Genomic DNA, 15,494 nt, shown 5'->3' on the forward strand with positions numbered 1-15,494 from the left:
ATAAAGACAAATGTAAAAAGGAGTTCGTACAATTAATAAGTCATCAATAGACAGTCAATAATTGATGTTTATTGTTTATCAATTGATTTATTAATTGTACATAAACTTCTTTTTACACTTATTTATTTTTTGTGACATTTGTCGCAATGTATTGCCTATTGTTGTTTATTTTCTATAATTTGATATCTCAGTCTCTGCTTTCATTCTGACTGTTATTATAATCCACAGTTCACTCAGCTGTGACTGACATATACTTAATTTAAAGATTCAAGATCATTCTTATCATTATGTCTGATGAAGAATGTAAAGCTATTAAGCTTTTTTTAATATATTGTAAGACTATTAGAGATGACTCTCGAAATTGAGCTAAAAAATACAAATTTGTAATAATCTATAATAAACTGTGTTAATCGTTTTTTATTCTTCGAAAACCACGTTTTCATTAATTACGTTAATTCTCCTTTCCTATTCTTTTTTTATAATTTAACAGTCCTAATCATTTGTTTATATAAAATGTTATTAAAGAGAAGAATAAATAATTTATAAGACTTTTTTTTAGAAATACTCTATTTTAATTAAATAAAAAATTTATATAATTGCAAAAATAACATTTTAAAATTTATGAAAGAAACAAGCAATACATCTTACTCGCGATCGTACTTTTCGTAATAAGAGCTGTAACATGTCGTATAGAACAGCCAAGTTCTACACTTCTGTGGCACAAGTTTCCCGCGGATCCGCCATCATCCTTCAGACCTGTCCGGCGGCGAAGTTTTCGGATTGGACGATCCATTATTGAGGCTCGTTTCGTCTCTGATTCATGATTTTTTTAGAATCGCACCTAACCGCGAGCCCGAGGCAAACTTCTGCCATCCTTCCTTCTTTTATGTCTTTCCTCGTCCACTCGGCCGAACCGCGTTTTCCGCTTCGAGAGAAACTTTCCGCATTGGATCGCGCATTGATCTACGAAAATGTGTCGACTTCGCTGAGCGTACATTTTCATTATCATGTAACGACGAATCATAGCTGTGATAAATCTACAAGATTGCACATCGATGGGATAATATACACTTATCAAAAGACTTATGATGCTGATGGAATCTTCGGTATCATAAATTATATGGAATTATACGGAATTATTTCTTTTCGACAAAAATTCTTCAGAGTGTAATTATGCGAATGCTGATGCCACTAATTACGCGAGCACATGTTTGCAATTGGGATAATATACATTTATCAAAAGACTTATGATGCTGATGGAATCTTCGGTATCATAAATTATACGGAATTATACGGAATTATTTCTTTTCGACAAAAATTCTTCAGAGTGTAATTATGCGAATGCTGATGCCACTAATTACGCGAGCACATGTTTGCAATTTGGCGAGTTAAGTTATCCTTTAACAGGATAAATGCCGTTTTGAAATTAAACAAGCTTTACTTTGACAGAAACTTAATTTAAACATTAATTACCAGGTTATTTAAGGTGAAACTTCTAAAGTAATTATAGATTGCGATCCCCTCAAATATTCATGGGTGCTCTATAGATACACATAAAAGAATATTTTTCTTAACATCAACAGTAATAGCACACGGTGCAAAATTTGCGATAAATTAATAATTATGCTCGTTAACTTGTTTATTAGTTCAGCAAACGCGTTCTTTTCATTGTTAATTGTATAATTTAATAATGGAGCAAAATGCATATGTCAAGTTAATAATCAAGGTACACGGAAAGAATTTTTTTTTAAATTTACCCAGAAAATATGATAATTGTGGTACAATATAATATTTTAAAGATTTCTATCGTGCATTTGAGTAAAATTAATTAAATTTATTTTATATTTTATTATAGTTTTATTAATTAATGAGAGAAATTTACATAAAATTCTTCGGAATACAATGTTGCCCCACGATTACCATATCTGAAGGGTAAATTTTAAAAGAAAATTCTTTCCGTACAGCTAAGCGCAATCACCCCAAAAAATAAGCGAGGAATTCCTCTTAGTAGCATTTCTTCTAAGCAAAATTCTTACATGAATGAAAGAAGTGTATATTTATAACACGTATTTATCGATAAAAAATGAGAATACGTGAGTTATGATCAAAAATAAATTTCTCCATAGAAAATTCTATTAAGAATTTGAATAGCTTTTTGAAATAAGAGGATATACAAGATACAAGTGGCATGTTTATTTGTTGGAAGTTTGTCATCTATGTGCGCTACCATAGTTACGCATCAGTGCACGATCTTTTAGCATTAAGAGCATTGCAGTTTTAAATCTACCTTTTGGTCATACAAAATTCCTCTACTTATAATATTTTCTTGAGATCATATATAGATAAAAAATCCTCTGACAGTAACATCGCTAAACGGCAGAATATTTTTTTGGGAAGGGGAGGGGGATGATCTACCTATTATATTGCGTGAGAAAGAAAATTCTTTGTGATATACGCTCATGTCGGAGAGTCAAGAAACGCGAAAAATATATCGGACGAATGCTCGTTTGCCAACGGCAAACAGAGGAACATGAGAGAAGAACAGGAGCAAGATTCGACCCGATGGGAAATGGCGGTCTGGCCGCGCCCGAGTCGCAGCTTTGAATTTTCTATGGAATTTGCTAACGATAAAATACGAGCTCGCCTGTTCCGTCATACTAAATTTCAGAATGTGTCCGCTCGGCTTCGTTCTTCCTATTCGGGGCGAGTGCCACCCCTTTCCCACCACTCCCTCCCGTAGAGAGCACTAAGCGACGTGAACGTCGTTCGCGGAATATATCCATCATCCTCAAGCTCGTGGTATTTAATTTTCATGAAAGATTCTGAATCCCAGACGCATTCGAGAAGAAAAACAGTCAGGGAAGAGACTACCGTTTATCGAAGACAGCGCAAGAAGGGTAAACTCGGAAGAAAAGGCTTTAATGGTGAAAGCGATTTTAAGGCATTATCTCCCATTAACTGCCCGTTTGAACGGTGAAAGATTTTATGTCAGTGAGCGACGTGCTACAATGTATTTTATAGACAGCTAAAAGGAAGCATATATTATAGTAGATACCTATATAAATATTTATACCTATTTTCTCTTACAAGTTTTTATTTAAGTAAAATTTATTTTGATATAGTAACTCTCCAGCATTACTCCTAAATTTTCGATCAGAGCTAGTTTACATTCTGAACCGGTAGGAGAAACAGCATATACTTTTTATGGCTTCGAACTACATAAAAATCTGAAAAAAATTCTTGTCCACACTTGTGAAACCTTTAATAATAAGTTTCTATTATAATAAAAACTGAATTGTATTTTATTGTTACATACTGAAATCTCAATAAGAATTTTAAGAAAACGTGATAGCGATTGTGCCTTAAAAGGTACAGTGTTGGAGATTATAATATTAGGTGTAGTAAAAAGAAATCCATTATTTTTGCATAAAATTGAATGGATTTCTTTTTACTACACCTAATAATTATAGCTGTTAAAATCAAATGTGTTGTTTCAAAAAACTGATTGTTTTTATCATTTAAGAAAAATAATAATCTTTGAAATTTTAATTTTTATGAAATAGATTTCGATATACATCTCTAATCTTTTTTAAATTATTGTGATGATATTTATGCGATATTTGTATTGCACTCAGAAAAATATTATGATAGCAAATAAGTAAAGATAACAATTGTAGTTTGTATTGTAGAATTATTTGTATTGTAGAATTATTGCATGTGTATATAGTTAATTGAATTATTTTATAATTGTAATAACTACAAAATAATTGATTCAATTACATATATTAATTCTATATATAAAACTTATTTTACAGATTACTTTTATGGTTGTTATCATTACTAATCGTTTATGATATTGTTGCACTTTTGTTATTTCACCTCGCAACATTCGCGCTTAAATACTTCGAATGAAATCAAGTTAGACAGACTTAATTATTTCTCCTTTACGGTAACGAGATGCTCGTCACTGGCGGAAAAAAGAGGAAATCAAGGATGACAAAGCCAGTTTTTGGATGCCCTCGACAATATCGGGTATTTTCGATCCTCTCAAGAGTATGCCGTTCTTTCTTCATGAAAGCTGACGAGTAATCACCGATAAAGGGGGCTTAAAGGAGAATATCCAGCGTGAAGTATCGATTTCAAGAAATCATGATATCACTTGGCCTGACGAGACGCAATTCCAGCGATTCCAACGCAACGCGTCTCGTTCGGGATTACGGGATCTATCTACACCCTTCAGAAAGTTCGCAGATGAGAAAGGATTGAAAGGATGCAGGAGTTCGAGAATGCAAATGATTATATAAATTTTAAGATTAATACTATTATTGATTCTGTCTCTAATTCAATTCAATGTTACTTCGCATATTTCCTAAAATTTTTCAAAAATATATTTACCTTCCATGAAAAATGATAATCTTATGAGCAAACAATATATTATCACATTATAAAGATTCTAACTGAATTTAAATAATATTCATATTATTGACGATTGTAATAATTATCAGTAATTAAAAAATTAAAACAGCATTATGTAAAATAATTTGAAATAAAATTAAAATTATTTGAAATAAAAAATTGTAATCTAAATTTTTCAATTTATTCCATCATCGTTTATATTAGAAAGCTATTAATCTTTTAAGTATGGCTTCATTGAAAAAGCGTTTTTTATCTAAAGTATCTTCAAATTTAATTAGTTACAGTGCTAAAAATAATTTTGTTGGATTACTAAAATACATATTGAATAGAAAATTATTAAAATAATTAATAAGCGTTAAAGCATTGATGACAACACTGCAAAAAATTTTAACATTCTAATAATCAGTTTGAATGTCCTGCGATATTATTTTGATAATTCGAACAAAATTATTTTCAGAGCTGTTTAGCTACATTTTTAGATATTTTAGCAAAATCGTTCTTCTTATTTTCACTTAAACTGATTAAATTGATAACTAAATTAGATTGATAACTGATTAATTAGTATATACGTACATATACGTACGCGAGTACACGTATATACACAGATAAATAGAAAACAACTGAGCAATCAATTAAGTGGATAAAGATTAACATGGCCATACGTTAAATAAGTGGCCAGGATAGGTGAGACAAGGGATGGTACGAAACTAATTTGGCCGTAAGCGGCGATTAGACATCCCTGAGGCGCGCATAGAAGAAGACAGAGAGGATCTAGCGCTCGTCAAAATCTAAAGTAAATCCTAATCGGATTAACATGAGTCGACTCAACACCCGAGCAGCTTTTGTCTCCAAGTTTCAACGACGACGGCAACGTTTTGGGCTCCTTGGGGCGTGCGTTTCCTTTATCCAATGAGCTAACGACTCGAAGTCTAGAAGCAGGAAAATTGCGTTGGCGACGAGGAAGCGCGACGGTAAGGTGTATGCACGATACATCGAGAAACATTGTTGATGCGAGCGAGGTTTATTTTTGGCTTATGAGAATAACTTTTTTAATAAGCAACTTGAAAATGGCGGATACTGAAAACGATATAGCAAACTTAATTAAAGGAATTGAAGGAGCGAAGGAGACGTGAATAAATGTACTTCGAAAGATAATTGTAATCAGTAGACGCTCACGTAAAAGAAAGAAAAAGCGTAAAATTAAAAAGAGAAAAAAAATAAAATTAAGAGAGGCATAAGCATCGGATATCGCGTCAATGAATTAATCTTGATAGGGTTGTTTCAACTCTTCGAGAGCGGATAACCGAGAGGCAATGGATTCTCTGCTCCTTCCTTCTACGCACACATACACACATACATATAATGCATACACTATTGCAATGTCCGTCGTTCGCTTCTCTCTACGTCGAGGTGCTGTGTGCCTCTGAATTAACTCGAGCTCCGACGGACACTGCGCTCGCGCGCGTCGAAGCGTAAAACGAAGCTCCGCCACTACCGCAGTGTTTCGATGACCTTTCGCCTGCGAGATGTATCCCCCTATTCGATTACGTTTCTCCCTTGGATGAGTTCGGGATACTCGGACTAACAATGAGAGCAGATTGTTTAAGTTAGCGATGCGCGACGATCCGAGTCGATGTTTGGTCGAATTTTGATTAAAAGAAAGCAGCGTTGATTGGCCAACTTTGAATCATGATTAATTTTGACATAATCTTTAGTATTTAGTACGCGTTTATGCAATAAACTAAATCAATCCTTCAGCATAATATTTCCAACTCGATCGATTAATTTCCTTCGACTGAAAATTGAAGTTTACGAATTGCACCTTTCTAACATCCAAATAGATGGGAAAAATTTATGATGAATGAGAGAAGATAAATTAAAAAGAAAAATGATATATCGAGATTGTTTTGAAAAAGTTCTCTTTAGTAACGTATGATGATTAATTGATAATTAATTTGGTCAACGCGGGATGTTCTCTTCATTGTAATTTAAATATTTATCAAAATTAATAAAAAGATTATTTCAATAATAACGAAAAGATTTCAAAAAATGAGACGACAGACTTTAAAAGATAAAAATTTTTACCTACATTGAAAGTCTATCCTTTTTTTACAATAACTTTTAATTATAAGTACTTTTTTAGGAGTATTTTTAAGAAGTATAAAATATTTTTTAAGAAATACAAAATTATTGTATTCCTATTATTTTTTTTATCAAATTTAATTTAATAATTTCACTTGTTCTTCTTCTGTAATTTCCTGATATAGCCACTTCATGCGATTAGTTTACACTATCACGCAAATTCTTAATATCCACGTTTATATAATCCTCTCTTTATGAATTTTGAAGAACTTCATCTAAAACCATCTCATCGGTCTTCATCAGGACATGAAATCGGCAACTCGCCTTTTAAATCGATTTAAAGGCCGATCGATGGCTAAATTAAGTTAGGTGCTTCGTGAAAGCTACTCGCTATGGTGCACCAGAGAATCTCTCCTTGGAGACCGACAAGATATTGCAGTTCTATTAAGAGACAAGAGCGAAAAGCCCATTTTGGACTTTCGACGCTTTCCAGAAGCAATCTCTCGAACTTCAAGTTCGGCTGCACGACAAAACCGGCAAATACGCACTATCGACGATCGAAGGTATTATGAAATTGAGATAGAGAGATGTAAGTTACTACTTATTAAAGGATGGCGGACTTTGAGGAAATCTATTGTCATTATAGACAAAAAGGCAGTGGCAGATAGAAAAATGCGCTTATTATTATATACGAACTTATAAGATAAATGTAGATACTAACTAGTGGACAGTTAGTGGATATGACCCATTTGTTGGATAAAAATGACAAAAAGTTTTAAATATTATCTAAGCTTTTAATAATATATATTTTATAATGTTATGATTCAAAATAAATTCGTTGTTTATAAAAACTTAATAACAAATTTATTCAGAATTGTATATATCATTAAAAACGTGATATTTACTAAAATTTTTGTTCAACAATTGGGTCATGCTCATTAACTGGTATATTTATCTTGAATTACAATTTTACTTAGAATTACAATTTTATCAAAGAGACTTGCTTCAGTTACAAAGTAATTTAAACAGATTCAAATCCGACGGCAATTGACACACATGAGTTATACATATAATTGAAAGATGTATTTTAAAAAATTCAAGATTATTAGATATCAAAATTCAACCTCGATTGTAACAGTCTATTTTTCCACACTCAATTCATATTCATGTAACAGTTCAGATTAACTTATTATTGTTTAAACAGTTTTGTTATTCAAAATGTTTGTCGAGTTGTTTGTTTGAAAATTAGACATTCTGTGTCAAGAATGGAGAGAATGAATATATTTATTATATTATTCGTTCATCGCACATTAATCCTTGCGCGCTATCCGAACATTAATATCCCATTTATTCCCGAGCTTCTATTTAAACATTTTCAATACTTCCAGCAATTATGCATAAGCGTACATATACGGTAATTACGTTTGATTTCGCTCGTACATCGGATAATGTTATTCGCCATTATGGAAACGCGAAACACTGTTGCATAACTTTCTATAAAGTGGAAATTGAACTTTCTGTACGGGTTGACGCGTACCTCGCATCGATTTGGCATCAAGTATTAATTACCGCATTGTGATATCCATTCCGCGCCGTCAAGTTGGTTGCGCGTTGTAAACGCGATGATTATTTTACATGAGATAAAATAATATTATGATACGTTGTTATTTCAACTGTACATGAGAGCTCATTACAGCAAAATCAATACCGCTTTATTAAAAGTAAATATAAAATAGTTCTAATATATATATTACCATATAAAAAACAGAATTAAAAAAATTATCTAATAGATTAACATCATAAATTTTTTTCAAATTATATATAATCTCTCTCTGTTTATACATTTTAATATTAAAAAAATAAATTTAGTATTACCAATAGCAGATTTTGTCCATATTTCCATTTTATAACAACTCTGATGCATTATGCAATTCACCATTATTTAAATAAAAATGTTATTCACGCAGAAAATAGAAGAAATAAAAGAAAAGTCTTTATCTGTTTCCACGAAAAAGAGAGAAAGATAATATATTTTATATTATCTCGAAGTGAAATTTATTCATAAATTTAATACTACGTCATTATTTAAATCATAATTTAAAATATATTCGAAAATGAGAGATACCGATTACAAAGAATTGATTGATAAAAAAATATTCTTTATTTCCTCAAATAAATAAATCATCTTTAAATAAATTCTGAACAAAGCGTAATACTTATATTATGCGTAATACTTATATTCGTAAATTGAATATAATATTTTATCTTTCTAATTATCTTGTTAAATAATTTATTTATCAATTCAGATCAAAATGTCACGTAAATCTCCAATTCGAGATTACTTGAGCATGATAGGTGATCGTTAAATGGGTAACACTCAACTGCCAATTATCGACGATTTATCGACGCAAATAATTCCGGATTTATTACTAAGGGAACTCGACGATTTGATGATCGTGAAAGAGTGAATCGAACTACAGACGAGCTAACCAATCGACCCTCAGCGTGATCGTTTACAGAGGATCGCTTTCAATGGTCCGCTGATTGTACGAGTGGTCCTTCAATTCTGGATTAACGATTATTCTTGAGACCGGCTTTGCCCGATCGCCGCCGAGTATCGGCGGTCAGTTCCGTCGAGTTACTCCCCGTCGAGAACAATTTTGTGAAAGTTTAACGAGCCTCGAACTAGTTCCGCGCGAAAAGTTCAAGTTTCCGTTCTTGAGAAACGAAAACGACCTGCCGAGTCCAGATCTCAAGATTTATATTATTAGAGAGGAGTGTCTCTATTCGTAGTTCTTGTATGTCCGATAGTCACATCGCGGCTGACTGCTGCCATTGCAAACAATCGTAAACTGTAATCGACTCACATATAGTGTATCATTGTGTGTTTAAATATTAACAATTATATTTCCGTCACATGAACCAGTTTAAGAAGTATATTTGGATTGATGCAGAAAACAGAGACTTTATTCCTTTTTCAGTGAACCGGAAACTAGTTTTTTACGAAAAGATCAAATTATGTCACAAAATAAAAACTTGAGTCGATATCTTGCAGTTATATCATTATATATGAGTTGCCCGTTTATAGCTTTCATTTATCGAATAGTCGTGATTATTGTGACTGTTTCGCAAATTACTAACTGCGACTATCCAATCACATTAACTTATTATCATATATCGATTATTACATTAACGAATATCATCAATATTAAGTTTTTATGAGGATTTTTCTTTTATATTTCGATAACAATTTATAGGTGTATACACTTTGTTCCTTAAAGTCTCCCACTCCTAATAAGTAATTTATAGATTCGTTCCAATTTGATAACATCATAATTTTTTAGAAATGTTTAGAACATTTTCTAAGAACTGTCTTATAAGGCTAATAAAAAATGCGTGCAAGAAATAATCAAACAAAAATGATTGTTCGAGTTTAGCGAAAGTTTAACAAGCTTCAAATTAATTCCATATCAAAAATCTAAGTCTTTTCGTGCCAAACAGATTTTTCGAGATATAGATCGCTATGGAAAAATTGATATGCGTGCTTTTTGTTCGCATATACCTACTTAAACATTTATAATGGCAGTCATGAACAAATTATTCCACAGAGTTATAAGTAGTGAAATAATAACTTTTATTCCAAGAATCATGGAGTAAGTAAAATAATTCTTAAATCTAAGAAATGTCAAAATTAATAGCAATTATTACGACAAATATATATGTATACCGCCGTAGATCAATTATTTCGCTTTTGGCATAAATGTTTCGCATGTATATATTTTAACGAAGCTTCTATTACGTTCAATTAAAAGTAAGATCGATATACTTACCGATAACGGTGAGATTAACTTTCAAGTTTCTCGTTGGCGAGTTTCGGAAATCGACCCTGCACCTGTAGACACCCTCATCACTTTGTTGAAGATCCTGAAGTGTCAGCTGCGCCGGTGGACTCGCACGAAAAGACGCTCGATGGCCCCAAAAATGCGCAGCGCTCCACAATTTCGCCTTTCCGAACTGTCGACTTCTCGCATCGTAACTGCAACAACAATCGCAGAAATATCAGTAAAATAATCCAAGTGGGAAATACCCGAGTTTTGTTTATTTATTATTTGGTTAGCGAGATGTTACAGAGCGACACAAAAGTTTGTCCAACAAAATTTTATATGTTTATCAAATCATTATCCTAATTGCAGGGAGACATGATTTGTCATCATTTTGATATTAGAATGATATCTTTTTAATATCATTAAATTTAATGTCGTTTTGAAATAATGACAAATAATGTCAGCTTGCTATATGGATAATGATTTGATAAACACACAAAATTTTTTGTCACTCTGTAATATCTCTGTAATCTCGCTAATCAAAGCTGATTTATCATTTTAACTTTAATGTCATTAATTTAATATTATTGGGAGTACAAATTAGTTCGGTCCGTTTTTTTGTGCATTTATTTCAAAACAAAATGAATGAACAAATCAAAGTATTGTCCATTGCTGCCTACTACTTTTTCCCATCTCTCAGGCAATTTTTGAATTCCATCTCGAAAAAATGACTCTTCTTTGGAGGCGATCCAATTTTAGAGCCAATTTTCAATTTCTGCGAAAGAAGTGAACCGGTGACTTGCTACATCCTTCGGAACAACCAGTAATCAGAAGGAGCAATGTCCGGAGAATACGGCGGGTGCGGTAAAACATCCCATTTGAGCGTTTCCAAATATTTTTTTATGACTTTAGCGACATGAGCGTTGTCATGAAGAAGAATAACTTTATCATGTCTTTGCTCGTATTCCGGCCGTTTTTCTCGCAATGTACAGCTCAAACGAATTAATTGTAACCGATACCGATCGCCGGTAATAGAATCGCCAGGTTTCAGCAGCTCATAGTAAACAAGACTCTTTTGGTCCCATCAGATACAGAGCATGATCTTCGAACCATGAATGTTCGGCCGTGATGTTGATGTTGAGGTCGATGGCAATGATTGACCGAGCTTAGCGTAGTATTTTTTCTTCTTGGGGTTGTTGTAGAATATTTCTCATCTCCAGTCACAATCCGATGCAAAAAACCTTTTCTCTGTTGTTTTTGAATCAGCTGTTCGCAAGTGAAAAATCGCCTTTCAACGTCTCTCGGTTTCAGTTCATAAGGCATCCAATTTCTTTGTGTTGAATCATTCCCATGGCTCTCAATTGTACAGAAACGGCTTGTTGAGTTACCCCCAATGATTCTGCAAGCTCCTTTTGCTTTGACTCTGATCTTCTTCGAGTAATGCTTCTAATTCTTTGTCTTCGAATTTTTTTGGCTGTCCAGAGCGAGACTTGTCTTCAACTGCTTGTCTTCAACGCTGAATTTTCCTTGAAACGTCGAAATCATTCCCTACATGATTTATCAGTTGGAGCAATGTCACCATAAACTTCGACAAGCATTCAATGGGCTTCAGCCGCATTTTTTTTCCAATTAAAGCAGAAAATCAAAACCTCCCAAATGCTGCTTGGTTAACACAAAATTCGACATTTCAAACACAGTAAAAATCAAGGTTTTTGTATGAAACTTAAAGCGATATAAACTGAACTATTATTAGCAAATGTTTAACCTCTTTGAAACCGCCAAAATCAGCTGTCACTAAGAACCATTCATAACAGCTGGATATCTTTAGGGAAACGGACCGAACTAATTTGTACTCCCAATATTAAATTTAATGTCATTTTGACATTAAAATAACGAGAAATATCATCAGCTTGCTATCTAGATAATATATGTAACAAAAAAATAAACACTAATGTTAATTACATCTTATTAAATGTAAAGATTTTGCATCAAAAGCTTTTGTCAGTTAGGGAACTAAGGGCCACTCTTTAATTGTCTGGAAAAGTTTATCTATAAAAAGATGCACGGCCATGAATGCGTTTCTGAAGCGCTTAGATCAAAGTTAAAAGTGACTATTTTTGAAATTGATTATTATTTTTTATATTTAATTAATAAGATAATTAATAAGATAATTAATAAGATATAACTCTGATAGTTCAAAGCTTGTTTACATAAATATACATTACAAAAGATTTGATAGACACAAAACTTTGTGATTAAATTTTTTTTGTCACCCTGTGGTCTCAAAATTGGCTTACAAGTTTTTATTAAATCTCAAATAACATTCTTAATCCAGAGCAGTGAAAAAACGCGGAATTGAAAAAAAAAAAAAGAAACAGATTGACCTATATCTCATATATTAATTGTAGAATTAAGCATACCCAACTTCATAAGAAAAGCGTATAAGTAATACAGAAAAGAATTTATGCCGCTGATTTAATATAACGCAAAAGATTTCAAAGTGAGTTCTTATCGTGAGTCCATTGCACGTTGCATTTACAGTGAGAAGTCTGTTTGCAACTGATATATCTCGTCTGTGCTCGGCGAGCTTCGCGGAGTGTCCTCGGGCCGTGCATACAAATCACGGGATTACCACCGCGAAATATGTCCGTTCACGGAGTTAAATACCACAGTTTCGCGTGTCGCAAATCGCGGCGCCAAGTCGCGTAGTTCGCGACGCCGTCCACCGCACGATACTCGCATTTGTCAGCTCGACAGAAACTTTACTCCTCGGGACACAGAGTTATTTTAAAATCTTTTCCTTGCGCGGCTCGGGAAAAAAAATAAAGAAGAACAAACGGAGGAACAGACCGAGAGTGAGCTAAATAATGCGGGTTAAGTTGGCTAACAAGATGAAAGTAAATGGAAGAACGAACGACCAAAGTACGACGCATTATACACCCCCGGCCACTCTTATCTGGCTTCGGCCAATTTTTCACCAAACTTTCGCAATTCGTCATAGTCGAGGAGAACCCTGCGAGAGGTGAAGCTCTTCGCCTATCCCTCTCGAAATCGCCCGGGCTCAAGAAGATCCAATACAGACTGAGAGAAGTGCACTCGACCGAGAGAGTCAGATAACCCTTTACTTCCCAGGTCAGAGCTTTCCGGAGACGGTATTAGGTCTTGCTGAAAGAAGAGGCAACCCCGTGCGCGCGCGCTATATTGTTCGTTATGATCTAACGGGTAATCTACAAATACGGAGATACCGTGGTGTATAATCTAATTTATCTCTCCAATTTATTTAAAATCCGCCGTGCTCTATTCTTTTGTCGTAAAAGAGTACCGCATAAATTTCAGAATGTTTCAGAAATGTAGAGAATGCCGATTCTCAGCACTTTCAAATATATAGGAATGCGTCTCCAAATTGTTTCTCCAAACGTGCTCGCTTCCGCTTATTATGTATACAAAATATCTTTTCTTATTCATCAACACCAAGAATTGTCTGTTACTCCTTAGAGTCAACTTATGACACAGGTGCATCCTGCTTCTTGTACGTGCCTTCAATTATTATCGAGGATGCTTGAATGTAAGTTCGTAAGTCTAATCGAGCAACGGAGTTGAGACGGGCGAAGTTGGCACAATAAGACCCAAGCTCGCGCCGTCGATCGCGCCCGCAGCGTCGAGAACGACACCCAAGTTTCGGGATTGCTGTCACTGAAATCCTCACAGTTGCTAAGACAAATTGGAAATCGGTTTTTAATGAGCACGATGACTCGAGCGGAAGCAACCCGCAAATTTAACAGCGCGACACGGTGCGGCTCATAGCGTTAACCCGCCTGTCGAGCTAACCTTTGTGATTTACGCAGTCTACGTGAAATTTAAAGGGTCCGCGAACACACGTCGACGGCAAAAAGGTCTAATTGCAATGGACGGCTGCTCTCCGAGGCCGAGCGAGTAAATCCCTCGCGGAAAATTTTATTTGCAAAAGTCGGCCACGTTGTGTCGTGTGGATAATTAAGCATGAAGGCGAACGCTGCTAGTGGAACGACGTTGAAAAGCGTGGCACCACATACAGCTGTATCCAATCATTTCGCTCTGATTAAAACGTTATGCTCTACCTATGCATAATATTACTTTTGTAAAAAGTTTGTATTTTTAATAATTATTATATCTTGTGTGTATATTTATATTTGTATCTTGTACAATAATATTATATCTAGTATACGTATTCAATTTGAAAAAATTGTTACGAATTGTTTCAGATCTGAAAATTATTTTATATAAAATTTTATATAAAATTAGATATATATGAATTTGCGAATAAAAATTACAGACTTCGCGTACATACAGATTTCGCATATATTGTTTAAGTTAATAATTTCATTTTCCACGATTAAACAAATTTAATTTTTAAAGAGTGTTGTTTATATTAAAGTTTATATTAATTAAATTTTATTTTATTGGCTATCACTTTATAATTCTACAAATACGAAATGCCAAACGTTTTACGAGATAATAATAATAATAATAATAATAATTCATTTATACATTTTATTCCGTTAAAGTTTTTTCAACTCATAAAATGTATATAAATATACGTTTATATTTCAATACGTAAAAGCAGAAATAAATTATAAACTATGCATTTAAAGAGATAAAATTACAGGAAACAATGTATAACGTGACATTCGATAAAAACGAAATTTATTTGACGAACAAATTTATCATGCGAAATGAAAAGTTGAAGAAAAATGTTACAATCTGCACGGATTTATTACATATAAAATATATGTGTAAATGTATGTGTGTAAATATACAATTATAAATCGTATAGTGTTGTAAAGCGGAGAATGCACTTTTTAAGCGAGAAATGTATGTGTATAAATTAATATGTCGCGGAAATTTTACTGATTAATGAAAATTAATATATAAATAATTATGATTGTAATTCTCGGAATGTTGTCGCGTTTCAGAACGTGTCACAGGTATTTTTCAAATAATTATCATTCGGTGAAATTTTAATTAATACTGTCAACGATTCATTAGTGCCGTCGGAAATAGCAATTGCAAGCAATAAAACACGTCACGATTGTGTAAATTCTGTCACGCGTTTTGACGGAAAATTTTTTCACATGTCTAGATTGTCACAAAACTATATTATGAATTCTATTAGAGGACGTCTATCGCGCTTCA

General features: G+C 33.4%; 1 protein-coding gene across 1 annotated transcript in view; it reads right to left on the reverse strand.

Moving 5' to 3' along the window:
* The window catches only part of LOC105623959 (protein turtle-like), a 247,436-nt gene that overhangs the window by 181,135 nt on the left and 50,807 nt on the right, over positions 1–15,494 (reverse strand). Inside the window, exon 3 of the mRNA XM_012205328.1 lies at positions 10,329–10,534. Coding sequence (XP_012060718.1) covers positions 10,329–10,534 — 206 coding nt within the window. The remainder of the gene's footprint in view (positions 1–10,328; positions 10,535–15,494) is intronic.

The sequence above is a fragment of the Atta cephalotes genome (genome assembly GCF_000143395.1).
Source record: "Atta cephalotes unplaced genomic scaffold scaffold00068, whole genome shotgun sequence".
Taxonomy (NCBI): domain Eukaryota; kingdom Metazoa; phylum Arthropoda; class Insecta; order Hymenoptera; family Formicidae; genus Atta; species Atta cephalotes.